Source organism: Indicator indicator, chromosome 26, assembly GCF_027791375.1.
Source record: "Indicator indicator isolate 239-I01 chromosome 26, UM_Iind_1.1, whole genome shotgun sequence".
Taxonomy (NCBI): domain Eukaryota; kingdom Metazoa; phylum Chordata; class Aves; order Piciformes; family Indicatoridae; genus Indicator; species Indicator indicator.
Window position 1 is genome coordinate 12362353 of NC_072035.1, and position 27098 is coordinate 12389450.

Below are 27098 nucleotides of genomic sequence, written 5' to 3' on the forward strand. Positions count from 1 at the left end.
GGAAGCAGTTCTAGGTTGCTGCTTTTGTGTTCTGAATTATTCTCCTGCTGCTGCTTGCCAGGGGTGTTAAACACATTAAGAGACAAAGCTGTTAATGACCATTCAGATGTTCCTTTCTTGCCTCTTTCATGTCTTCTGTGAAAACAGGACTGGTTTGGACTGGTTTTGTATTAGTGCTTGTGGATTGGTTCTGAGTTACAGTTTTTTGCTAGCAAAAAGAATTTCTTTGTCCATGTGGTGTTCAACTGGTGGAATTCAAGACCTTATTGTAGATGGGAAGATAATGAGTTTGAAGCTGAGCTGAAAAACATACTGCTGCTCTGTTATGATAGCATCTGGGAACACCAGTAGTTTCAAAAGGTGAGGTAAGGTATTCAGCTGACAGAGGCTGCAGAGTGCTGTCCTGCAGTGCCTTCATGGCTGAACAGAAGTGTAGCTTTTAGAAGAGTATCTGATCTTGGCTTAGAGGCTTGCAGTGATACTTAACCTTCAGTCACAGTGGCTGGCCTTGTGCATGAGGACACTTTCTACACTCTTTCATTTTGAGGTAGAGATCAAAATAGGGTGAGGATCCTCAGGAAGCTGTGAAGTGGGATCTGATACCTGAAGTGGAGGGAGGAAGTGAGATAGCAGAAACCAAAACTCTGTGGTGTGCCAGGATGGAATGTAAGCTGAGAAACAATTTGGCAGTCTGAGCTTGGGAGAAGCTCTGACAGTAAAGATAAGCAGCAGATGAGAAATCTTGAGTCACTTTTTGAGCACTCTCAGTTGGCAAAGATATAACTCATTTCTGTAATGCCACTGGGAAGATCCTAGAATGATCTTTCTTCTTCTGAAAGTTTTCATTCCTAGCATACCAGATTTAGCCTCTTTTGTGCCATTCATTTCACAGTGTTAAACAGGAGCTGGAACACAGCTTCTGAGTAGTAATGATTGTGGTTAAGTGCTAAGGCTTTAGCTGATTTTTTCTGTGCTGAAACAACCTCACTTTCAGGGTGGTGTTCTGATTTGGGTGAAGATGAGTCTGTTATGGACTAGTAGGTGTAAGTTGCATGCTGGGAAGTGTAGGTTGACCTCCTTCTCTTGTTTGTACAACAGTAAGAGCAGTGGATCTGCAGCTCTGCTGGCCCTCTCCTGGACGTGCCTGCTTGTACGCACAGTCTTTCCAACACCTGACAAGAGACAGGGAGAAACATGGAAAAAACTGGTAGGTTCCTTTTGGTTTGAAGAAACATCCCTTTGGAGAATAAGGACTTAAGTATTTCTAATGTCTTTTAAGATGCTGAAACATTGCAAATCTGATTGCAGCTGATAAGGTCATGTTAAAATCCAGGTTTACATGACAATCTTTTTTGCTTTCTGGTGAATGTTGATCTCTCCCATTCTGCAGGAGAAGCAGGAGGTGTATAAAGCATGAGAGTGGGGCTGTCTTGCTCCTGTGCAGAGCTGCTGTGTGTACTGTGGTGGATACCAGTTCTTCTAGGCTTGGTGTGCCAGTGGTTCCTCCAAGGACTGCAGCATGGCATGTGTCTCCCTTGGAGTGATTGCGTGTGATGCTGTCTCATACAGTCAAATAGCTTTTTGCTTTCTTTTTACCTACTTTAAGAACTTGAACCCGCAACCATGCTCTCAGCACTTTGGCACAGAGTTGGGACACATTTTAAGAAGAGATGTAACCTGATGTAAATGGCTGTTTTCAGAGTTTCCCAAACTGTTATGCATGGTTCTGCAAAGTGGTGTGTGTAAGATGAAAGCAACGACAGCTTGTTGCAAGAACTTACACGACCTAAGGACTTTTTCCTAAGCATATTCAGCTATAACTGGCATCTTACATATCTTGTTTGATATGAGCTCTCTGAGAAGCAGATGCTTGAAGATTTTCTCAACTGTTTCCCTTGACAGGTGGAGGTTCAGTGTTTGCTCCTTTTGGAAGTCCTGGGAGGTTCTCATAAGCAGGCGGTGGATGGGGCTGTGAAGAAACTGAACAGGCTGTGGAAAGAGGTGAAACCCTGAAGTGACCTTATTCAGTAGCTGTTTTAGGCTCCATTGTGTTAATGTGTCTCGCTCTTTTTCTCTTCAGAACCAAGACCTGGTGGATCAGTACCTATCTGTCATACTCGGTCTTGAACCAAACCAGAGTTACGCCGCCATGCTGGGACTTGTGGTGCAGTTTTGCACAGCCCAGAAAGAGATCAATGTTGTCAAACGATACAAGGTAAATCTGTCACCCTGCTGGGGTTTGGATGATCACCATCATCACTTCTCCTTGTGGGGCTGAACAGGTGACTTGGTGTCCTTTGCCTCTGGTTTCCTTATCTGTCGGTTCAGTAGTCCTGCACTTCTGACTAAACCAGCTGGGATAGATTCATAGAGGAGGTGCCAGTTATGTGGTTTTCTGGTGTGGCCTGTGCATTTATGTAGATAGGCAACGCTGCAGCCTCTGCCTTCTCCCCTCTTGTGGAAATGGAAGGCAGCGTTGAGACCTCTGTGCATTTTGAGTGCTGGTCTGAAGGTAGAGCAGAGAGCGCTGATCCCTGCTTGCCTGTCTTATGTGAGAACAGAAGCAAAGCTGCTGCTTGGTGGATAGAGCTGACCTTCCAGAGGAGAATGGGGTTGGGTGTCAAGCCTGGCTTCCTGGTGGTGTGCAGGGAACTGTGTATGGGTTGTGATGGAGCTGTAATTTGGTGTTTCTGCATGTTCAAGAGTGCTCTTCTGGATTTCTACCTGAAGACCATCCTTATGAGCAAGACAAAGCCTCAGAAGCACGTGCTGGTGAGCCATACTGTTACAGAGCTGGTTTGCTTTTGTCCTGCATGCAATGTGTGCTGCTGTGCTGAGCATTGGTTGCCTTTGCAGGACAGCTGCTGCCCACTGCTTCGCTACATGTCCCACGCTGAATTCAAGGATCTGGTGCTGCCAACGCTGCAGAAGTCCCTGCTGCGGAGTCCTGAGAACGTCATTGAAAGTGAGCCTCTCACCCCTCTGCATTGCTGTCAGAGAGCATGAAGAGTTGTTCCTCAGAGGTCTGGAGTTGTTGGGGGACTGCATCTCTCTGGACTATGCTTTTGGTCCTGTGGGTGCAGGCAGTGGGGTTATCTGACATCTAAGGGTTAGACTGTGGATAAGCAACTTTTGTGGTGTGATCCCAAGTGTCTGGGTATGTGATAGCTACTGTTTGCACTGAGGACAGAATTTCACAGCTGAATGCTAAGAATAATCCTGAATTAATCTGTTCATTGTGCATCAATTTCAGTGTTTTGGGTTTGGTTTTTGTTTGTCTTGGTTTCTGGTTTTTTTGCTTCCCGCTCCTTACTGACCCTGTCTACTCTTGATGTGAACTGTGAGGAAGGTTGTATTAAAATGCTAAAACCAGTTACTTAACAAAATATAATATGCCATTATCTCTTCTGTCTTCAGCAATCTCCTGCTTGCTTGTATCTGTGAACCTGGATCTCAGCCAGTATGCTCTAGACATTGTGAAAGGACTGGCCAGTAAGTGCTCTTAACTTGTGGAGGGAATGATGAATGCAGAATAAAACTTTCTTCAATTTTCTGGCTGTACCTATAACACCTTTATTACCACTGAAGAGCTAATTTTATGTGGGAGGGAGGATGATGCTATAACTTGGAACTGGAATAGTTCATGTGACAGTTCCAGAGGCTGAGCCAAGCCATATGTCAAGATATGTCCTTATCTTGCTCGTTTTCTTTTTGTCATGATGAGCTCTTAGTTTGTGCATTGTTTTCTAGGTCATCTGAAATCCAACAGTGCACAGCTGATGGATGAAGCTGTGGTGGCATTAAAGAACTTGGCTCGACAGTGTAGTGATCCTTCAGCTGTGGAGTCACTGGGCAGACACCTTTTTGCCATCTTAGGGGGTGAGTAAATTGTAGGATAAGCAGTGGAGACAAATAAAGGTTTGCCAGCTTCAGTGAGTTTTGTGTGTTTTGCTTATCTGTCCGTGTGGCGGGGGGTGGCTCAGCCTGAATCAGGGATAATGGGGCAAAGTTGTGTATTTTAGGGAAGTTTCTTGATGTGTCACATAGCTGCTGCCTGTCTGTAAGTCAGCTGTCACCCTGTTTCTTGTTGGCAGGCTCAGAAGGGAAACTGACAGTTGTTGCTCAGAAGATGAGTGTCCTTTCAGGTGAGGATCCTAGATGAAAGCTGCTTCTCTGGTGGAAGAAATTCAGCAACAGCCTGAACGAAAGGGATGTGTACTTACACCTTTATGGTTCTCTGCCTGTACTTCCAAATTGGCTGTGGTTGGCTCATGGAGATTGCTGGATGCCACATCCCAATTTGTGACTTTCTATCCAAAGAAAATTCTTGGCTGGTAGGCTAAAATGTTTTATGCAAGGAAGATGGTGACTGTATAGTGAGTAAAAGTGAAGATGGAGGCCCTGCAGTGTTGATACATGTTGGATATGACATGCAGATGTACCAAGGATTGCAATGTGAAGGGTCATTTTTGATTGTTTTAAGGTTTTGCAGAAGTGCTGGTAGTTAGGGAGCTAATGAGAGACTTCTGTCCTTGCAGGGATTGGCAGCCTTAGTCACCATGTGGTTTCTGGATCCTCTAGCCAAGCTCTGTCTGGAACTGTGGCTGAGCTCTTCATCCCTTTTCTGCAACAAGAAGGTGAGGCCTCATGCCTTTGTTCAGGGTTTCCTCAGCTGCTTTTGTCCTGAGCAGGGTTTTCACATGGCCTGTTACTCAGGATAAATCTAGATTCTTGCCCTGTTTTGATGAGCAGCCCTATGGAGACAGTTTGAAGCACATGCATTTCTTTTCCTGCCTCCTCCTGACATTGTTAGCCTGCTTTCTGTTGTATTGTTCTGTGTTTTATGCAATTGCTGTACTGACATGAGCTGGGTTGCTTCCTAGTCCACGAAGGCACGTTGGTTCATGCAGTCTCTGTCCTGGCTCTTTGGTGTGTTCGGTTCACCACGGAAGTTTCTAAGAAGCTGGTAGAATGGCTAAAGAAAGCCTTCAGCCTTAAAACCTCTACTTCAGCTGTGAGACATGCCTATCTGCAGTGCATGCTAGCCTCCTTCAAAGGTAAAACTGTGCAGCTCTTAATAACTCTCTTGACTGTGTGGTTTAAGAGACGAGTGATCAACTTTGATAGCTCCTGATGTGGGTAGATAGCTGTGTGGATTAAGAAAGATTTTGTAAGGCAGTATCTGTTCACTGACCTCCTTTAGATTTCTCTTAAACACTCCGTTGGCTTCACATTTATAAAGATGGTTTGTCTCCTGGTACAACTAGTGTCACTGCCCATCCTGCTGTCATTCATGTAGCCCTGAAATATTTTTTTATTGATTTATTTTTGTCTTCCACTTAAAACTAAGGTTTCTAGCTCAGAAAGCATGCCTTTGTTCTATATAGCACCAGCACACTGGGATCCTGTTCTGTGGCTTGGGCTCTTGGAAGCCTTTAAAAAATTACAGACAAAAAAAGAAATACTGTGTTTGAAATTAAGATCTTAAGAAATTCTAAACTTTGGTGATCCTTTTGAGATTTGCATCTGCTGGTCCTGTCCCCTTTGACTTTGGTGATCAGCCTCTGATGCCTGTATGTGAGATCTCTGCTTCTGATGCAGTGTGAATCAAAAGCTTGCTTAAGATACCAGTAGCTGAGTGTACTTCAGAGGTTAGCCATCACTTTCTCAGTATAAGCAAAATTAGAGTTCCACATTTTTCTGTAGTAGCTCTGAGGAATTTCTGTGCTATCATTGGGGATCCCAGGATGACAGTCCTTTCAGAGTCATCACTATGGCAAACCTGAAGTTGCTCATACTTGCTGCAGGCAAGGGGGGTTACTTGTGTGTGATGTGTGCAGCTGTGCAGGGGATCAAGGCTCAAGATACTTACACTCTAAAATAATTTACTCACTGCTAGAAGAATGAGTGACAGTGAAGCATTCAGCTGGGACATGAAGGAAATAGAGATTCTAATTCTTATGAATTTATGGTTAAAACACTAATTGTGAACAGGTAACGTAGAAAGTCACAAGGTCTCTTGTTTCCTTTCCCAGTATGGTGTGTGAGATGTTGCTTCTGGAAATAACAGGAACACCTAGCTCAGTTTCTGTGGTAGTGAGGGTCACAGATCAGTGGGATTCCTTGACTTGTGAATGTCTGAAGTTGAAACAGATGGTTGTGGCTTGCCAGGGATTTACTTTTCCTCTCTAAAGGAAGCATAATCTCTAGAGTCAAACTTCCTGTGATTTGAACCAATCCCTTTACTGTAACTGAATCAGTGTTTTGTGTCCCATGAACAGTAACTGGTATTGAGATAGGACTGTTCATTCTATGATGAAAGTCTATCTATGAGGAAAGGCCTAAAGTGGCTATCTAGCTTTTCATAGTTTAATGATTGCAGTGATTGGCAAATACTCTGGGAGATTCAGTGTCTCTGCATTGTGTGTCTGGTTCCTTTCCTTGTCTCATGACAACAGAGGGACCATTGATACCCTTGTGGAGTGAAGTGTGAAGGACTGTGTTGTAACTGGGCTCTTTCTGTCTCCTCAGGTGACACGTTATTGCAGGGGATGGACTTGCTGCCAATGCTGATCCAGACAGTAGAAAAAGCAGCATCTCAAAGTACTCAGGTTCCCATAGTAACTGAGGGAGTTGCTGCAGCTTTGTTGATCTGCAGGATGTCAGCAGTTGAGGGACAAACTGGTAAGGTCAGAGAACACCTAGCAGAATTCAATACAAACAGGTTCTGAGGGTTCATGGTTTTTTTCTTGACAATGTGCATGAGATACTGCCCCTTGATCTGTGTACTGTCCTGCACAGAGTCATTGCTTTCCTGCAAACAAGGGATTTATTCCTACCTCTCTCAGTGATGTCAGTGAAGAATTCTTCTGTGGCTTTGCAAATTTCAGTTTCCATTTGCTTAGGACAACATTCTTCTTTATTCTGACAGAAGACATTCACCCAGACCTTACTAGGGTCTTGACTGGTGCACTACAAGTATTACTTGCTTGGTATTTGGGTAGTATTTTTAGAAACCACCTGTGAAAAGCACGAGGCCTGGAATTCTAACTTCCATTAGAGGATATTGCAAGAACTGTCTAAGCTGATACAGCTGCCAGGATATAAAAGCCAGGTGTGTTCTGTCTGTTCAAAGGCAACACATCACTTTGCTCCTTTCTTTCAGTTTTGGCAAGGCATGTCCTGTGAAAGATTAAAGTGAAACAGACTTCACAAGTCTAAGCCACAGAAATGTATTTTTGGCAGCAGGTGTTTCTGGGCATGCTTGTTCTTCTGCAAGAGGGTGATGAGAGGCTTTAAAACTGAAGACAAAGCTAGAAGTAACAAGTGATTTCAGAAGGCAGCATTCTACTGTATTTTATGTATGCTGATGAGTTCTGATTGATTTTTTAAACATCCTTGATGGACATCTGTTCTTTTCCTGTCAGAGTCTAAACTGAGTGGTTTCTGGCAGCTCATTCTGGATGAGAAAAAGCAGATTTTTACATCTGAGAAGTTCCTGCAGTCTGCATCAGAGGAAGGTAAACTAGTTGCTGTCTAATGCTATTACATAGTACTGATATTGCTGTTAGCCCTGTTCTGTGCTCCTTGGAGGATCCAGTTTCACATTAAAATATGTGTGCTCTTTCAGAAGGGTGTCTGGACTTGTAATCTAAGCTTGACAATGGATTGATTTATTTATTAATCAATCAGAGTTATCAAAACATTTGCAATTCCAAATTTGTATATTCTGTGAAAGTTCTTTCCAATACAAAATGTATCGCTGTGGTGTCCCAGTTTGTAGGGAAATAGTTGCAGCAATCTAAAAAGATGTGGAGAAACCTAACATTAAGATGGGAAAAAGTAAAATAAGGCTGGAGAAGAAAACTCATCAGTAAAAGTCTTAAGATATGTGGTGGAAGAGTAATAACATATAGGAAATCAATTGGGTTGTAAATTAGTGTCTTTATGCACTGTTCTCTTGTGTTTAAAGATTAATTGAAAAAAAAAATGGAGTGTGCCTGACAGAAAACATTACTGACTACATTTTAAATTGAAAGTTTTGAAAATGAGTTCTTGAATTGTTTCCCTGAAATGAATTCATTTATCTTTTGAGCAAAGCTTTGAACAAGTGAAGTTTTCTAATCAGGAAATAGCATCACCACATCAGGGAGGTGGTGGAAGCCCCATCCCTGGATGTTTTTAAGGACAGGCTGGATGTGGCTCCTGGGCAACCTGATCTCTAGTGGACAGTGATCCTGCCCCATGGCAGGGAGGTTGGAACTAGATGATCCTTGAGGTCCCTGCCAACCCTGACAATTCTGTGATCATTTTCCTTTCCTTCCTGCTTCCTGCAGTCCCTGTTTTCTGAAGGCAATGCGTGTGTATATCTATTAACTTTCCTTCCTGGGTCTGTAAATGTCCTGAAACAGCGTGATTTGGAAGATTTTATGTTGCTCCCTTAGGATGTTAGATCCAAAAACTAATGCTGAGACTAAATATTGTCATGATAGTAATGATGAGACTAAATATTGCCATGATTTGTTAGTGGTTATTTAAGCAAACCCATCCAGTTGACATGGTTAACATCCCCGGGCTGTCTGATGCCTTGAATGTCAAGCCCCCTTGCCTTATACAAACTATAACCCACCCCATGTTTCAGGGCTTTCTGCTCCTGCTCTTATGATATCATTCAACACTGATACACAAACCAAAGGGCTTAGTGACAGCTGAAGCTTGGAAGATGGTATGAGGTAAAATGCTAAGGCTGCTATTCAAACAGCATTATGCAGTTGTGCATGAATTCAGGGCTCAGGAATTAACAGTAGGTGCAGCAAGCAGGGTGTTTGTTGTTTGGTTTGGATTTAGACAGAAATAGGTCACACATGGTGGTCAGGAAAATTCTGCTGGGATCCAGCTAATAACATTTCTGTGAAATCACGGTTCTGTTTCCAGGCTTGGCAGATCTGAGTTGGATTTATCCCTTGCTTCACTGAGAAGATTTTGTAGAGGCTCAGTTTGAGTAGCTATTTTAATGTCTCCAACTTGCTGTTTGTTTCCTTAAGAAGTCTGATGCTATTTCCAACCTTTCTCTTTCCCCTCAGCCATGTGTACAGTGCTGCAGCTGACAGAGCGCCTTCTCCTGGACCATGCACAGCGGCTGCCTGAGAGTAAAGTTCAGTACGTAGAGTGCAGGGGCTGCCACCAGTCTGACTGATCCCTGCATGTTAATGTGGGCAGTGGAGAGGGTGGGCTTGGGACTGTGCACAAAAGGTTGAACTTCATGCTGTTGTGTTCAGCTGGTTTGCAGTGCTGCTGCCTTTGCTAACCTGTTCACTTCTCCATTTCCAGGCAGTATCACCGTGCCCTTGTTGCAGTACTGCTGAGTCGGACCTGGCACGTTCGAAGACAGGCCCACCAAACAGTTAAGAAGCTCTTGTCCTCTCTGGGAGGGTACAAACTGGCCTATGGGCTCTTGGAGGAACTGAAAGTGGTTCTCAGTTCTCATAAGGTGAGTAGTCAAGCAGCCTAGTCTCTGCTTAGTGTGTGTACTGCCAATCACCACCCTGCCCTAGATTTGCTGTTAGTTTTGACATACAGCGTCAGAGGAAGATGATTCACTTCCAGATGATCTAGAATGCCACTTGCATGTTTCTGTAGCAGTGCCTGTGGTGTGCCTTGTCTTCCCTATACACACAAAAGACAGAGCATTCAAAGTCATTTGTGGAGGAAGCTGTAGTTTTCCATGTTCTTCTATTATTTTATTCCAAATTTAATCCCTGCTGGAAGACCAAGTGCTTAGATCTTTTCTTGGCATCCTGGTTCTTTGGGCCTGGCTTACAGCCTGTGCTGCCTATTTGATACAAACGTAATATAAATACTTTAGTAGCAATTATTACCAAAAATAAAAAGAAAATAAGAAAAAGAAACAATGAGTGCTGTATTACTGGGTGTGTTAGAGCAGTGCCCTAGCAGGATATATAACTATTGCCCTAACTGGGTGCCAAGGCTGGAACTTTGTGAATAGTCTGCCCATGTCACAGTATTTTTGAAAAGATGCTGGGTAAAATTAGGCTGCAGAAGTTGAGCTTATTGTTGCCAGCCAGCTGGGTCACCCTTTTCCAAAGTCCTCTGCCAAAAATGATTGGTTTGGTTTTATTTTAGCCAAGTCAATTGCTGTCCTGCTTCCTTAGTCTTTTGGCCACTGACAGCTCTGTGCTTTGTTTCCACTGTTATGCTGTATCCCTTTTTCCCTTTGAAAACTTCCTGGTTTTGGTACTGGCAGAGGGAGCTGATTGTTGGTATTCAGTATGGGGTTCCTGTGTGGAAGTGCTCAGGGCTCAGGAAGGCTTGGTGTGATGTGTTAATGACAAGTTGTCCACTCAGGTTCTGCCTCATGAGGTGCTGGTGATGGAGTCAGGAGAGCTGTCGGAGCTGGGAAGGTCTTACATTCCTCCCCGCGTCCTTCTTGAGGCACTCTGTGTCATCTCAAGTGTGGCAGGGCTTGATGTGGACTCATTTGAGCCAGAAAAGCTGGCACTGGAGATGCTGCTGGTGAGCCATCATCCATCTCTAGGTAAGTGAAGTGGTTAAGACCAGTTTCATGTCCAGTGGATGGGTTTTTCTTACCTTTTTGGTTCATTGTATTAGCGGTCTGCTTCGTATTTTTTATGCTCATTTATTCTTCTAGTGGCAGTGCAACCAGGTCTTTGGCCAGCCCTCCTCATCAAGATGAAGATAGATCCCAAAGACTTCATTACCAAACACCTGAATGACATATTACCCAGGATCACTGCCTACACTCCAGAGAACCAGGTGATTAACATCTGCTTTCCCTGTGCTAAGTTTTGGGAGATGCTTCGGAACAGAAGAGGTTTCTGGAGGAGTTAAGTAGTAAGTAGTCTATAAGAAGGAGATCTATCTAAAAAGCAGGTTCAGAGAGAATGTCTCTTGTGAAAGGAAGCTGGGATGTCAGGGAGCAAGAATGTGCACCAGCAATCAAGTTGAGTTTTAGAATTCAGGGATTAGGAGTTAGGGCTTGGGCTGCCTCAACAAGACATACTTTTTTGAGACAATTTCAAGCAACACTGATACTAATGTTTTTATCCTTTGTTTTCTTGATAGTCATCTATGAATGCAGTAGGATCTCTGTCTCTGCTGTCACCTGGCAGAGTGCTCCCACAGCTCATCAGCACTATCACAGCATCAATGGAGAATCCGGCTCTGTGCCAGGTTACACGAGAGGAATTTGCCATCATGAAGACACCAGAGGGAGAACTGTATGACAAATCTATAATACAGAGGTAACACTTGATCATTTCTTTTCTCTGTGCACCTAGGGAGTGATTGCTGCTGGCATCTAGCCAGGGGCTGAGTGGATTTGTCAGATGCTCTTTTTGGATGGGAGTTGCTGGATTTATGTGCTCTCGGTCCAGAGCAGTGCTGATTTTTTTCCCTACTTTTACCTTTCAGTGCTCAACAGGATAGTATGAAAAAGGCTAACATGAAGAGGGAGAACAAAGCTTATTCCTTCAAGGAACAAATCATTGAGCTGGAGCTGAAGGAGGTGAGTTATGGGAAGAGGAAAACCAGGTTGTCAGAACCATCACTGCTGTCTCTGTTTTGTTGCATGGCTTCAGGTGTGTCTACACTGTTGGGAAAGATTCTATGAACTTCTTTGAACCCCTAAATGTTGTCTGTATGCATCAGTTTCTTTTCTCTTACACCTGTGTTTGTATTAATTGATGTGGTATTCTACTTGTGTATGACTGCACTTACTGGTTGGCAATGCCTGTTTTTTCTCTTCACCTCTTGTCCAGTGTATCTGGTGTAACTCTTTCAGTTAGGGCTGTTAAATGGGCACTTCCATCTTGTCAACAGCCAGCAGTCTTGTTCAGTCTGGCCAGAGCAAGGGACGTAGGTGAGGAAAAGAATTTGGTGAAAGGAAGGAAACGTTTGAGGTTGACTGGTGCATTCTTTCATTAAAGGTTGAGTTCTCTTTGCTCTGGGAAGGATGACGTGCCCTTCCACTACAGAAAGAGCTGGACAGATCTTCCTAATGATATCAAATAATTTGTGACCCATATAAATTTGGGAGAAGCTGATGTTATGCTGCCAATGGGACATTAAAGTCTTGTTAACCTGCTGATTTCCATTATGTGTCTTCACTTCAGAGTGATGTGCTTGGAAGAATATTTTGATAACCATTTTAAAAGTAAATTGCTTAAACCCCAAATATGTCCAACTCTCTTCTGCCTGATTGAGGGTATGATGTTAATAGTTCCCAGTTGATAATGTCCATGGATTTCTGCTGCAGGAAATAAAGAAGAAGAAAGGAATAAAAGATGAGGTGCAACTAACTAGCAAACAGAAGGAGCTGATGCATGCACAGCTGGAAAGGGAGTCTCAGATAAGAAAACGGCTGAAGGAGGTAAGTTTTGAGGGTATTTTCTGTCAGCTCTGTAGCAACCATGACCTAAGTCATTGTGATAAAAGGAAAATGGGAGTAGCATAGAGAATATCTGGCAATAATCTATTTGTCTATTGAATTAGAAATTACGTGTAATGACTTGATTTTTCCCCAATGCAGTCTTCATGGCAGCCTTTTGAATTGCTTCTCTTGCAGCTTGATAATGAGTTGGAAACAGCCCTAGGACTCCTGGACACTGTTATAAAGAGAAAGCCTCCTGGTCTAACTCAGTACATCCCTGGCCTCATTGGTTCCTTCTTGCCGCTTTTCCGATCACCTTTGGCCGCTCCAAGGGTTAAGGATCCTTTTCTTTCCTTAGCTTCCTGTGTCATGCCTGCTCGACTGAAAACCTTTGGTTAGTATTTGCAGTTTCACAGAGTGGTTTAGGTTGGAAAAGACCCTTAATATCATCAAGTCCAACCATCTAAGGTCAGAGTGCGTTATTTTTATGTCAGGGTGGTGAAAATCCTTGCTTTTACAAGCTGTGGGTGATGACCATGTACTGCAGACAGCCAAGAGGAAAAACCACTGTGGATCAGTGCTTAGAAAGATGACTGCAGTGAACTAGACGTCCAAAGACAAGGATTTGTCTAGTCATTGTGACCACCTCTCAATAATAATTGGTTGCAGTGGGCCTGTCTGCCCTGTGTAGTTTGGAGGCTGTAACTCAAATCTCTGTGTGTGAAGCAAGCTGTCCCTTATAACCTCGGGGCTGTGCTTCCTTCTCTGTGCCTCGTGCAGCCTGGGCTCTTGCCCAGAGCTTTTGTTACAGTTCTTGCCTCTGTGTTCGTGGGGAATTTTTCCCTCAAATGTTTGGGTTTAATCCTGTCATGGAATCTTTGTTCTTTCATACCAGGTACTTTAGTGAGCCATGTGACCCTGCGCCTGATGAAGCCAGAATGTGAATTAGATGAGTCCTGGTGTCAGGAGGAGCTGCCTACTGCTCTGAACAGAGTTGTTAGCTTGCTGCATGCCCATACCATTCCCAGTCGAACAGGCAAGGGAGAGCCAGGTAAAAAGCCCTGTAGAGCACTCTGACGTTCTACACATCCCCCAGGAACTCTGTGAGCTGTGTAATCTCAATGGTTTGTGTGATGTTTTATAGGTGAGACTTCACTTCAAAAAAAAAAAAAAAAGAACAAGTCTTTACAGATAGGAAACCCTTCAGATTTTTTTTTTTTCTGTAGTGGTAGACATGATACAAGTACAGTAAGTGAAAAAATGAAGTAACAGTATAATTTTTTTTTCTTAAAATGGTTCTTAGAGAAACAATAGTAGTCAAATTAAGGCTCATCTTTGCCAGGGATAGTTCCTACCTTTCAACACCACTTAGCATAAGTGATTCATTGAGACTAAGTAGAAAGACAAAATAATTGCTCGTTATCTGTGATCTCAGCAGTGAAGTGCCTGTGGCCTCTGCGTGTTTGCTGTGTAGCGCTGCAGTTCATGAATATTTTATTCTGGCACAGTTGTAGAAGCAGCAGCTCTTTACAGCTTTGTAACAGGAAAGGCAAGCACCAATATGGTCTGGGTTAAAATGAACCTTTTTTCTTGAATAGATTGTTGTGGGTTTTGTTTTGGGGTTTTTTTTGTGTTTGTTTTTCTTCCACTGAGTTTAGATCACTTCTAGACTCTGGTGGGGAGTGCAAGTACCTTTACCACCACTTTGAAGACAACAGCACAGAAGAAGGGAAGATGGGTCTGCTGCCTTTGGAGGCTTAGTAGTGATAGAATCATAGAATTGTTAGGATTGGAAGGGACCTCAAGGATCATCTAGTTCCAGTCTGAAGGACTCACAAGGGTGGGAAGTTTACGAACAACATCCTTTACTCCGGCACCAGGGAGACAGCAGACCTCTCTATGTAGTGGGTTTGGTCTGCATGCTGGGCCCTCCGCTGCCCTCAGCAGGGAGTCACCTACAACAGTGACCCTTTGATTTTTCTTTTCAGAGTCAGTTTTTATGGCTGGCCTGAGGCGAGTCAGCCTTGGTGGCACTTCTGGCCCTTGTGGCACTTTTGGCTTTTGTGAGCCCTTGTCCTTGCTCACAACCAGAGGCTCCTGCAGAGCCTCCTGCCTGTTCCGGGAGGGCACTGTGGGCAGTGTGCTTTTTAAAGGAGCACGTTTGCTCCACTTGTATCGTTTGTTTTATCAGGTAACTACCTGTTCCCATTCACCCTGTGCACCCAGGCTTTGGAGTTACTCATCATCTAGCTCAATCAAAAGCTGCTGTGGTAGATGGTTTCTAATTTTTCAAAGGAAATGTAGGATTCCATTTGGTCCTTGCCCCAGTGGTGACTGTGGCACATGTAATCTTCACAGCTGAGTAGCAGCAATTGACCATGTTGAGCACCACTTCAGTGCTGAACATCTTGGGGATAATTCAGTGTCCCCACTGTGCAATTTATTTCCATAGTAAGTGCAAATTCATTAACATTTGAATCCATTTTCAGTCTTATTTCCAGAAAGTAGTGTAAGTACTGTCAACCCTTGTCCTTCAAGTGCTTAAATAAGTGAATATCTGATTTTGGTTTTAATTTCTACAAGAGCAAGGAAGTAGGTTCCATAGCACTTTGTTGGACAGGTCATGTTATATTCCCAAATGAGTTTTCCTCATTTTCAGGGTTCTTTGGAATGTAGTCTTGTCGTATTATTTAGGAGAGATTAGTTTCTTAGGTTGCCATAAGACCTTAGAGAGACCATACCTCAGTATAATGTGGATGATAAGATTTATCATTCATTGCTGAAATGCCAAGACATGTTTTATAATCTTTTTTCCTAGTGGTCAGTACCAGCTACTCTGTTAATAGAATATTTATCTTCTCAGATAAAGCTTTCTTCTTCCTGCTGTTCATAGAGGGACAGTTGCTTAAGCCTAAAAATATCTACAAAAATCAAACCCAAGACGTGTTAAAGTGAGCAGATACTGAGCAAAGAGAAAGAAAAATCCCACATCAGAAATGGAGGAGATTTTGCCTAAGCTGTTCATGTTAAATAGTCAGGAGCTCACCATGTGTTTGGTATTTAATATTTCTGCCTTGAACTACTTTTGGAGTATCCATGTCCTACATAAGCTGACTAATACTGCAGTATTGTATCTGCAGTGCTCTCTGTCTGCATCTTAGGAATTTAAGATCTGGCATTTTCAGACAGCACAGGATGTAGAAATAGAAAGCAAATGTTTTCCCTAGTCTAGTGCTTGGGGTTTAACTGGACTAACTGGAGGGACTGAAAGAAGCATTTCTTATGTCCTATAACAAGCACCTCTGAAAAGGAAGGATCAAAATCTATAACAAGGGGATTCACAAACCTTTATTTTTTTCAAGGTGGGGGGAGTTGAGACTTGCAGCAGAATTAGAGGAAACTCACTCTCAAGAATCCAGCTGATGACAGATTAGCTAGACTGATAGAAAGTGTATAAAGGGAATGTAGCTGGCAAATGGCCCTCTACTTTGGGAGAAATTAATTTTAAAAGTGAATTAGTTACATTTTGTCAGACCCCTGTGTGGATCCTGCTGCTCAGAAGTAAAACTGACCACAATTTTTTTTTTTTTGTAGTTTAATTAATTTTAATTCTCAGAGTGTACACACAAACTTACTGCACTTTACATAGCAGCTTTTATTTCAGCTTTGGTTGTGTGACCGATTTGATTTTGTGTCCTCTTCCAGGATAGACAAAACCCAGTTTTGCCTGTCTGCTTTAATCTACTGAATTGTTTAGATTTCATTTAGTGTGTGTATTATCACACCATTGAAGCACTGGAAGTAATTTGGAATCCTAATGTGACTTTAATTAAAGTCAGCTCATTGGTGTAGCAAGCAACAACAACATTAGATAGAATCATACAGGCGTTTAGATTGGAAAAGACCCTTAAGGTCATCAAGTCTAATCATCAATCTAACACTGAAAAGCCAAATGTAACTGTTGAGGCCATACTGTTGCTGCTAAGTGAAGTGGCAAAGTGATAGAGTGCTATGGGCGCTGCCTTGAACAGCCTGAGGATTGTCTGTGTGGAGACAATGTCCTTCAGTGTCCTGGGGCATAGAAATGCTTAGGGTCACTTAGCATGTTGGTACATAAAGCTGAAGCTGGCTATATACATTACATGCTACCAAAGTGAACCTTTTCTACCAATCAATCCTTTAAAACAAAAACATGCTTAGAGTTAGAACATTTGTGGATACAACAAGGTCAGCTATGCTCAAAAGATTGTTTTTCCTTTCTGCAGGTGCTGCCCCATTATCAGCTCCAGCATTTTCCTTAGTCTTTCCTCTCCTAAAGACTGTTATAACTGAGACACCTCATGACAGTGAAGACAAGGAGGAGTTTCTGGTCAAGATTCTACAGATCCTTACAGTCCATGCTCAGCTGAGATCATCAGCAAATGGCCAGGCTTTGCTGGTGGATGAGGTGAGACCTGTGGGGATCAAATGGCCTCCTTCAGCAGCTTGTTCAGATGAGGCATGAGAAGAAATAGCTCGTGTAAACTGGACAAAGCAGGTTAAGTGTACAAGTTAACAGTGAAAGACTGTTCTCTGTCACAGGTCTTGGTTACCCATCCAGCCCTAGGTTTTGGTTGTGATTTTTATAAAGAATGTCATACACACGAGGTACTTAGGAGTCACCAGGCATAAAGCTTTCTCTCCCCCAACCTTTCAGAACGGCCCAGAATTGCTGCCCCGGAGGGACATGCTGGTTCTGCTGACACGGGTGATTGGAACAGGTTCTCCACGGTTACAGGTGAGCCCTTGGCTTTATAACCACAGTCAGGATTCTGCCTAAGTTCCACCAGCATCTAGCTGAGAGAAATACTCCAACCTTGTTTAAGTCTCTGAGGCTGGTGGTACATTACCGTTTTTCTCCTATGCTTATGGTATTTATCTTGGGTTAAAATATCTGCATCTTTTTTCCTGAGGGTTTAATGCACCAAACATACTCTTCAGTTTTTCACAGAATCACAGAATGTTAGGGGGCTGGAAGGGACCTCAAAAGATCATCCAGTCCAACCTCCCTGCCAGAGCAGGATCACCCAGAGCAGATCACACAGGAACACATCCAGGCAGGTTTTGAAGTATCTCCAGAGAGGGAGACTCCACAACCCCCCTGGGCAGCCTGCTCCCGTGTTCTGTTAACCTCACAGTGAAAACGTTTTTTCCTCATGTTTCCGTGGAACTTCCTATGCCTCAACTTCCACCCATTGCCCCTTGTCCTGTCATTGGGCATCATTGAGAAGAACCTGACTTCATCCTTTCTGCACTCACTCTTGACATTATTTATAAACATGAATGGGGTCAATCCTCAGTCTCTTCCTCTCCAGACTAAAGAGACCCAGCTCCCTCAGTCTCTCCCCATAAGGAAGAGAGGCATTTTATTCCTTCTCTAAGGCCTTCCTCTGTCAAAGAAGTTCAGTAGTCAGTCCCTGAGTGTTTGTTCTAAGGGATGAGATGGCAAAGGGTTGGACTGAACCTATCAGTTCTTGGTTTGATCATGAACCCTTGTCACTGTTCTTTGAGAATTTATTCTCTTGTGATAGCACTCAGCTCCTGCCCTGCGCTTGCTTTGACCAGGTGCCCAGCAACAGAAGGCAGTGGTGGAGTCTCTAATACTTCCTCATGACATTTTAGGTTTTGGCTTCCAATGCACTGACCACCCTGTGCACAAGCAGCAGCGGGGAGGACGGCTGTGCCTATGCAGAGCAGGAGGAGATCGATGTGTTACTGCAGGCCCTGCAGTCTCCCTGCATGAATGTTCGAGATGCAGCTCTCAGGGTATGTGGGGATCATTCTGGGGAGGTGAATATTCCCTGACACTGAGGAGGAGGGGCTTCAGCTAGTCTTTGGGTAGTGTCTGCAGGAGGAGTAGTACTGAACAGTAATGCTCTGAGTAGTGCTCTTTGTGCTAGATTTATCTTGCGAAAAGGAGTACTCTAGGTCTATCCATGCCTCTGTTTTATTAAAACAGGTGTAATTATTAACACTTAGCACCCTCTATTTACAATTTCAAGGAGCATAACCCTAGAAAAGTTGTCAAAAAATTCCTGTGCTCAATGTTTTTGGGAGGCTTCAGACTGAGTCACTTCTTGGAAAATAGAAAGAAAACCCAAGGATGCTTTTTTCACACCTTTTTGTCGCACATTTCAGCTTGGCACACCTGAACTGGCTCTTGTGTGTTCAGAAGCAGACAAGTCTGTAGTCACCCGAGCACAACCCAGTGCCCAGCTGCCTCTCTGCAGCCTGCCCGTGGAGCTCTATTCTTGAGTTTCACCACCTCTCCTATTAGCAACAGGGACTTCTTGATCTGCACAGGCAGTGTGCTGCACAAGCAGACGTGGGTTTTGACACTTCCAACTACCAAGAGCTTGACTTTGCAAAGGTTTTAAGTGTCTTAAATATCTGTTTCTAAAATCAAATCCTTGCACTGATTCTCCTGTAAATTAATTCAGGGACTGATGGAGTTACAAATGGTTCTGCCAACCCCAGACAGCGATGAAAAGAATGGACTGAATCTGCTGCGTCGCCTTTGGGTAGTCAGGTTTGATGTGGAAGATGAGATCCAGAAGCTGGCAGAGAGGTGAGAATTCTTCCTGGCTGCTTGGACTGTGGTAGGACCTCTCTTCTGTTCACCTACGGAACTCACTGGGAGGGACTTTTGTCCCCTGACATTTGCATAACGCAGCACCTTCTCCTGCTGAAGGATGATCATCTGTCAACACTTTGTGTGTGCTGCAGGTTGTGGGAGTCCATGGGTCTGGAGCTTCAGCCTGACCTCTGTTCTCTGCTGATCAAAGATGTCATCTACCACGAAGAGGCAGTGCGGCAAGCAGGTGCTGAAGCCCTTTCCAGAGCTGTAGCTCAGTATCAAAACCAAGCGGCAGAGGTCATGAATAAACTTAAGGAGATTTACCAGGAGAAGCTCTATGTGAGTACTCTTGTTCTGAGGGACTGACAGCCACAAGCTCATGCTATGTTTGATATCTTCTATTAATCACTTTTGTCTGTCTTGAGGATGTGCATGAAGCCTGCTGTTGCCTCAAGCCTCAAGTTATCAGTCAGTAATGGCACTGTTGCACAGGTGGAAGATACGCTGTAGGTAGTACGGGAGGACTGGGGCAGAGCAGGGGCTGGGCAGTCTTCTTGGGCCCACTCTAGCTCTCTGCTTGTTTTTAACTCTTCTGCTGGTGGTTTCATACCTCTGTGCAGTACTCTAAAATGGCATTGCAGGTGTGGCTAACAGTATTCTCTGCATATGTGTCCTTGGAAAAGGCATTCTCATGAAATTGTTTTCTTCTTCCAGAGGCCACCTCCAGTTTTGGATGCTTTGGGACGAGTGATATCTGAATCACCGCCTGACCAGTGGGAAGCAAGGTACAGTCATCTTCAGATTGATCTCATCACTTCCTGTGCATCCAGATGAGATGTTCCAGATTTTTTTTTCATTTAGGAGTTCAGGCAGTGGAAAAAGAAGGGAATATTAAAGGAACAAGCTATATGCATTTGTATTCACTTGCTGGTGAATGCTTCCTTCTGGTAGAGAGTATTTGTGCCCTGCAACAGGCTGGCCAGGCCAAACTGCAAGTCTCTCAGTCCATCAAAGTATTGGATGCTATCTTCTCTCAGTCCTGATAAGAACAGAGTTGTTCCCTCTCAGACTGTCTTATCTCAGACTGTGTTTCCCCCTCTGTACAGGCAAATGATTGTTTCAAGAGCAGCAGCGTGAACCTTAATGAACTGGACACGTTCCAGTTTGGCTAATTACTTTTTGTCTACTTGTATGCCCTGTACAGGTTCAATTGGAGATCATCTGTTCACTACCTGTGTTAAACTGATCTCTTCTTTAGTGCTGATGTATCTTAGTGTAAAGCTGCTGTATTTCAGCAGTAGATAAAGTGATCCTGATGTCTGCCTTTGTTGGCCCAAGTATTTATAGTGCTTAATTGGGATGAAAGTTCACTCTATTGCTGAAGCATTGTTGTCCTTCTGGGAGCCTGCAGTGTGGGGCTAAGTAATGAAACGCACAGAGATTGGGTGCTCTGAAGCTCTTTGGTTTTGTAGTGCTTCTCTCTCTCAATGTCTGTAATGTGCTACTCATAGCAGATGTGATTGTGATCTCAACCAAATTCTATCAAAAGTCTGTTAGCTCACAAGCTTGCTCTCTTTACAGGTGTGGCATTGCTTTGGCCCTCAATAAGCTCTCCCAGCATCTGGACAGCTCTCAGGTGAAGCCCCTCTTTCAGTTTTTTGTACCAGATGCCCTGAATGACCGCAGTCCTGAAGTCAGGAAGTGCATGTTGGATGCGGCTCTTTCAACGCTCAACACTCATGGCAAAGTAAGTCTGAAGGCTTCTCTCTAGCAGTGGAAAAAAGTGGGATGAAGGTGTCAGTACTGCATTGGAGCCCATAGGGTTTTGTTTGTTTGTTTGTTTTCTCTTAGAGATTACTCTTACTTGTAATACTTGAATACCTTTGTGTAGCAGGAATTTTTGTGCCTTTGGAGTAGTTCTGTTAGTGACTAGTGTTGTCTAAGAGTGTGATTTTCCCCTGTCATTGCAATAAAAAAATAGCACTGGATTAACTGCAGTTCAAGTGATGTAAAACTAGAGTAATACAAGTAAAATCAGACCACAGGTCTTTTAATCCCGGGAAGGTGAGATTTCTCTTCCATCCCTCATGCAAAGCACAGCATGAAAGCTTGCTGATTGCTGGCTTAAGTAAACTAGGAACAACTGAAGTTATTCAGGGAATTGAGGACCATCCTTCTCACTGTTAGCCCTTCTCATGCAGGATTAGATGGGAGAGGTGTGCAGGGGGTAAATCACTCGGATTCCAATTTCCTCAGTGTGTCTGGACAGCCCTCTACGTTCCTGTTAAGCCAAGACAATTGGAGTATTTTCATATTAATTCTTCTGTTTCTTTCTTCTCTTTGCAAATGGAGGAAGCAGAAGAGCAGGCACTGATGTTTAGGCTAGCAGTCTTGTCTAGTAGCTTACATTCTGGCAGAACATTGTGCTGGCAAGTTTGAAGGGTATAATTTTTAAGACCTAACTTCTCTCTAGCAGTAAATATTTGTTGTCTGTCAGGACGGCACGAGGTTTTATGTGATGTGACACGTTAAATGAACTGCAAATACAGCCTGATTGTTCGGTTTGTTGGCTCAGGGAAGAACAAACAAGTCCACTGAGCATAGCAAATCCCATTCTGAGTGGACTCCAGTGGCAAGTTCTGTGGTTTTGTTTTTCAGGACAACGTTAACTCTCTCTTGCCAGTGTTTGAAGAATTCCTGAAAAATGCTCCTAATGATGCCAGTTATGATGCCGTCAGGCAAAGTGTGGTCATTCTGATGGGTTCACTGGCCAAACATCTGGATAAGAGTGACCCTAAAGTGAAACCAATTGTTGGCAAACTGATAGCAGCTTTGTCCACCCCATCTCAGCAGGTGGGTGCCTTTTGGAGGAGTTCCCTGCTTCCATGAAGAGGCAGGTTAACATTATGATACTTTTAGGGATGTCAGAGAGATGAGAAATGGCTTCAGCAACAGAAAACTGCCATTGTGGGCGCAGTCTAGGTGGAAGTTATGCTGGTGATGAATAGTTTGTGATCTGATAGCTGGTGGATTGTATTACAGGTTCAAGAGTCAGTGGCAAGCTGTCTACCACCTCTGGTGCCTGCAATTAAGGAAGATGCAGGAGGAATGATCCAGAAGCTAATGCAGCTGCTTTTAGAGTCTGATAAGTATGCTGAGCGCAAAGGTGCGGCTTATGGGCTGGCAGGCTTGGTGAAGGGCCTTGGCATCCTCTCCCTCAAGCAGCAGGAGATGATGACCACACTGACAGATGCTATCCAGGACAAGAAGAACTTCCGTCGGCGTGAGGGTAAGAGACAGAAGCTTTTCTTTCCAAATACTTAGTATTTCTCTTGTACCTACTACCACTGTAGTCAGATCAAATGATACCTGAACCCCTGTGCTTGCTTTGGCTGCATTTATTTTACTAGAGTTTGCAGAGAAAGAAATGGGAAGTGTCTGTCCTGAGGCCACTGATTGTGTAGAGCATTCTAAAATGGCTATTTATGTGATGGTAGAAGAAGAGTTTCTGTTTCTAGACAATACCCATGTGTCCCTCCCTCCTGTCTTCAGAGGCAGGTGGTGTCAGAGGGGCTCCCACTCCCTGTAGACCATACAAACTCCAGCTGGTCTAGAGGGGCTGTCACAGCCTACTTGTTTCTTTTGCTGCTGGACATTCCCTGTCTTATTTCTACTCACTTAAGCTAGGGCTCAGGGGACTATTGCATGTTTTTAATGCCTCTTGTCCTTTCTGACATCAGAAATGCCCACCACAGCACTAGCCACAAGTGCAAGAAGGCAAGAGACTTTAAACTGTGAGATTTGAGTACTTTGGGAGAAATTTTAAAGATATTTAGCAAATTTTATCTTCATTTGCCATCCTCTCAAATGAAGTTGTATTTTATTCAGACTGTCCTTTTTGTTTCTTTAGGGGCTCTGTTTGCCTTCGAGATGCTCTGCAGCATGCTTGGGAAGCTCTTTGAGCCATATGTGGTTCATGTGCTTCCTCACTTGCTGCTTTGTTTTGGAGATGGGAACCAGTACGTGCGAGAGGTAAATGCCTGAAACTTCTGAGAACATAGAGTGTTAAGAGAAAACCAAAATGGAATGGGTATGAGTGTAACTAGGCAAACTGAGAAGGTGACCTGTCCCTTGAGATACCACTGATAACAATTGGATCTTCTTCATAACTGAAAGCATCTTATTTCATTGGCTGTTAGAAGCTGCTTGGCTGGCTGCATCATTGTACTTGGACACTATTTTACGTGAAGGCTTTGTTCCCATTGAGTCTCTGGGGAACAAAAACACTGTGTTGTGACACAGCTTGTTAAATAGATGTTCTCTTCTCCTTGGAGGCTGCAGATGACTGTGCCAAAGCTGTGATGAGCAATTTGAGTACTCATGGAGTGAAGCTGGTTTTGCCGTCACTTCTTGCAGCACTAGAAGAGGAATCTTGGAGAACTAAAGCTGGTAGGGACCAATATCTGACTGCTGTGATTGAGAGTAACCCACAGTTCCCTTTGCTGTCATTCCACTTGTTTATTCCTTCATCCCTACAGCTCACCCTGATAGTTTATTGTCTCATAAGGGACTGCAGAACTTAGAGCTTTTGAGATACACATGAGTTCCGTGACCCATTTGAGCAACTATTTTTCCCCCAGCAAATTCAAAGGGACGCTTTTTACCACCCCCTCTTTCTAAAAGAACTCCAGAAGCTGGAAGTTTCATCCCCATCCCCCCCAAAAAAAAACAACAACAACAACAAAGATTTTTTAATGTCTCTGAAGGGGCTTAACACATTTCAGCCATTCTGTGTTCTCTGACTGGTAGGTGTGCGTTTGAGATAAACCCGATCATCTCAGTTCTCTTCTTAATGCTGTCTATTTTTGTTTGTTTGTTTGTTTGTTTTCCTTTGTGTACACCATGCACAGGATCAGTGGAACTGCTGGGGGCTATGGCCTATTGTGCTCCCAAACAGCTCTCTTCCTGCTTACCCAATATTGTGCCAAAACTCACCGAAGTGCTCACAGATTCTCATGTGAAGGTGCAGAATGCAGGTCAGCAAGCCCTCAGGCAGATTGGGTCTGTCATCAGGAACCCAGAGATCCTTGGTAAGAGCTATCTGAGTCTCTTAATGTCCTGACATGCCCATGGTTTATAATAGCAAGGTTTATGTTCACAACATTTAGGATTAAATCCAAACTTCTGCAGAAATGAAACTGCTCCTGGAAAAGTGTAACATGAAAGCTTCAAGGCTTTTAAAATGCTCCTATCCATTTTGTCAGCTGATGTTCGTAATGTTTCCTCTGTCCCTGTGCTGTTAGTTGCTGTAGAAGGATCTGAAACATCTCATGAGAGGACACCAGCTCACCCTGATACATTTTGGTTTACATACAAATAAATCTTTTTTTGTCCCTTTTTTTTTTTTAAACACTCAGCAATTGCTCCAGTTCTGTTGGATGCTCTCACTGACCCCTCCAGAAAGACCCAGAAGTGTCTGCAAACTCTGCTGGATACCAAATTTGTCCATTTCATTGACGCTCCATCCTTAGCGCTGATCATGCCGATTGTTCAGAGAGCTTTTCAGGATCGTTCCACTGACACCAGGAAAATGGCTGCCCAGATCATTGGGAACATGTACTCCCTGACTGATCAGAAGGTAGGCTGCTAACAACACTCTGCATTCTGTATTTACTGTGTGGGAGATAACAGAGCAACCACTAGAGAGAATTTATTTGGGATTTTGCTGTTAAGGTACCTTGATAATATTAGAGCAGCAGCTGTAATGCAGCTTCTTCAAATAAATGTGTGTCAATGAACAGATAATGGCTGTAAAGACAGTGACAGTTCTCAGGTGCTTAAGACTGTCAGTTTTGTCCTGTGGTCATTAGTTGTTACTGGATTCATCCCTGCAAAAAAGTCTTGTCGTTTTTACCATACATGAAATGCCTTAACAAACAGACAAGCAAAGCCAATACCAGTGAAACCCAGACCAGCTGCTTACAAATGGATCCAGGGTTTGTTTGAAAAGTATTTGTAGACCCTCACTGTAGGCTAAAGATCTGTGTTTAATTTTAGTGCTGACAGTCTCTACCTTTAAACCTTGTATAAATGTTAAGAGGGTTGGATTTTCCACAGACACAAAGTGCTGGGTTATGAGTGAGCATCCAAAAGGTTTGGAGTGATCTGCACAGACCTGGTGTTGTTTCTTGGACTTGGAGAACAGTTCAGTGTGCTTATTTGCAGGATTGTGAAAGCAACTGATCAAACTCTCAGGATGTTATGGATGATTGCTAATAATAAGGGGCTGATTGCATTTTATGTGAAGTTACTTCTTTCTTTCTCATTTTGAATCTCTGGCCTCTTTGTTTCAGGATCTGGCTCCTTACCTGCCCAGTGTGACTCCTGGACTGAAGGCATCTCTATTGGATCCTGTACCTGAAGTAAGTCTTTTGTACAAACACAGTTTGTCTTTCAGTGCATTAGGTGAGACTTTGTCCTTTTCTTCCATGGAGCTGTAATCAGCCTGGCACCTCTGTCTTGGTAACTTTAACTGGATGTTTTGCAGATCTCTGTTTCTCTTGTCTCCCAGGTTCGTACGGTGTCTGCAAAGGCACTGGGAGCCATGGTGAAGGGTATGGGAGAGTCGTGCTTTGAGGATTTGTTGCCATGGCTGATGGAGACACTGACATATGAACAGAGCTCAGTGGATCGATCTGGTGCTGCTCAAGGTGGGGACAGTTGTGTCTCAATACTGGGCTCAGACTTTGTCCTGTTAACTCAGATTAGCTGCCTATTCCTTGTGTATATCATCTCTGTTCCTTGTTTGGTTTTGTTTTGTTTTGTTTTTCCCCAGGTCTGGCTGAAGTTATGGCTGGTCTGGGGGTAGAAAAGCTGGAGAAACTTATGCCAGAGATTGTAGCTACAGCCAGCAAAGTGGATATTGCTCCACATGTACGAGATGGTTATATCATGATGTTCAACTACCTGCCAATTACCTTTGGAGACAAGTTTACTCCCTATGTTGGTCCTATCATTCCTTGTATCCTTAAGGTATGTAGTAGAGGCCTGAAGAATTTTATTTATTAGAGGATAAAAAGAAACCTCCAGAGTATTTTAAGCATTATTTCCAGTAATTGTGGGATGTACAGAGATCTGTCCAGCATTGCTGGAGTACTGAAAAAAAAATTAAAATTATAATTTATTTCTTCCAAGTTATTTTGCTACTTTCGTTTGTAGTTACCAGCGATTTCTTGAAACCACCTTTGTGCATTCACAACTCCATAGTTTGTACTTTTTAGAGCCGAACAAACAAAATACTGTTTTGTTTTCCTCCTGTTGTTTTTGTGTAGTGCTGAAAACTCCCAGCCCTCACAGAGCCTTTTCTGTCTCTGTTCAGGCCCTGGCAGATGAGAATGAGTTTGTGCGGGACACTGCTCTGCGCGCTGGCCAGAGAATCATCAGCATGTACGCAGAGACTGCCATTGCACTGCTGCTGCCACAGCTTGAGGATGGCCTCTTTGATGACTTGTGGAGGATAAGGTAAGGGATAACCACCTTGTGCACAGATGTTTCTCTACCATGGTTGAAAAACTGGTGTGATTTATACTCTATCTTGCTCCTTAAGCAAATGCAGAGACCTTCTGGGAAGCACAACCAAATGTCTCTCTGCTGATTTGAATGTGATGCCTTATAGCATGGAGCCTATAAAGCCCTGTTAGCTGTGGATCAGGTTTCCTGTTACCTGCAAAGCATTCCTACTAGATCACTAATTCTGGTAGTGACTCTGAAACATGCTTCCAAGGCAGTTGATGTGGCAATATTTAGCTGTTAGGCATTTTTTTTTCATTTTACAAGACACTGAGTAAGTTACTGTTCTCTGTGTATGGAAATGGGCAGTGGAGCACTCACATCTAATAGCAATTGCTCAAAAATCAGTTGTACTAAAGGGCCTCTGTCACCTGAGAGCTGATGAGTGCACTTAGCCTTCTGGGCTCAGTCAGACACTGGCCGTGTCTTGTTCCTGTTTAAAGTCTAGGCTATTCCCTGATTGATTGCTTTCATACCAGAATTCTCAGCCCTTTTCGGTTTATG

At 43.5% G+C, this 27098-nt stretch overlaps 1 protein-coding gene across 1 annotated transcript in view; it reads left to right on the forward strand.

Moving 5' to 3' along the window:
- GCN1 (GCN1 activator of EIF2AK4) overlaps positions 1 to 27098 on the forward strand; it is a 43343-nt gene that overhangs the window by 3968 nt on the left and 12277 nt on the right. The window contains exons 5-42 of the mRNA XM_054392996.1: positions 1099 to 1207; positions 1903 to 2001; positions 2081 to 2215; positions 2704 to 2772; positions 2857 to 2965; positions 3418 to 3492; positions 3751 to 3879; positions 4095 to 4145; positions 4539 to 4637; positions 4884 to 5057; positions 6532 to 6684; positions 7428 to 7520; positions 9084 to 9159; positions 9331 to 9490; positions 10366 to 10555; positions 10670 to 10794; positions 11104 to 11282; positions 11452 to 11545; positions 12296 to 12409; positions 12605 to 12803; positions 13305 to 13460; positions 16675 to 16856; positions 17106 to 17186; positions 18071 to 18214; positions 18889 to 19016; positions 19175 to 19364; positions 19740 to 19810; positions 20607 to 20772; positions 21684 to 21878; positions 22068 to 22314; positions 22936 to 23057; positions 23360 to 23474; positions 23936 to 24115; positions 24443 to 24663; positions 25379 to 25447; positions 25597 to 25735; positions 25861 to 26057; positions 26404 to 26546. Coding sequence (XP_054248971.1) covers positions 1099 to 1207; positions 1903 to 2001; positions 2081 to 2215; positions 2704 to 2772; positions 2857 to 2965; positions 3418 to 3492; positions 3751 to 3879; positions 4095 to 4145; positions 4539 to 4637; positions 4884 to 5057; positions 6532 to 6684; positions 7428 to 7520; positions 9084 to 9159; positions 9331 to 9490; positions 10366 to 10555; positions 10670 to 10794; positions 11104 to 11282; positions 11452 to 11545; positions 12296 to 12409; positions 12605 to 12803; positions 13305 to 13460; positions 16675 to 16856; positions 17106 to 17186; positions 18071 to 18214; positions 18889 to 19016; positions 19175 to 19364; positions 19740 to 19810; positions 20607 to 20772; positions 21684 to 21878; positions 22068 to 22314; positions 22936 to 23057; positions 23360 to 23474; positions 23936 to 24115; positions 24443 to 24663; positions 25379 to 25447; positions 25597 to 25735; positions 25861 to 26057; positions 26404 to 26546 — 5178 coding nt within the window. The remainder of the gene's footprint in view (positions 1 to 1098; positions 1208 to 1902; positions 2002 to 2080; positions 2216 to 2703; positions 2773 to 2856; positions 2966 to 3417; positions 3493 to 3750; positions 3880 to 4094; positions 4146 to 4538; positions 4638 to 4883; positions 5058 to 6531; positions 6685 to 7427; positions 7521 to 9083; positions 9160 to 9330; positions 9491 to 10365; positions 10556 to 10669; positions 10795 to 11103; positions 11283 to 11451; positions 11546 to 12295; positions 12410 to 12604; positions 12804 to 13304; positions 13461 to 16674; positions 16857 to 17105; positions 17187 to 18070; positions 18215 to 18888; positions 19017 to 19174; positions 19365 to 19739; positions 19811 to 20606; positions 20773 to 21683; positions 21879 to 22067; positions 22315 to 22935; positions 23058 to 23359; positions 23475 to 23935; positions 24116 to 24442; positions 24664 to 25378; positions 25448 to 25596; positions 25736 to 25860; positions 26058 to 26403; positions 26547 to 27098) is intronic.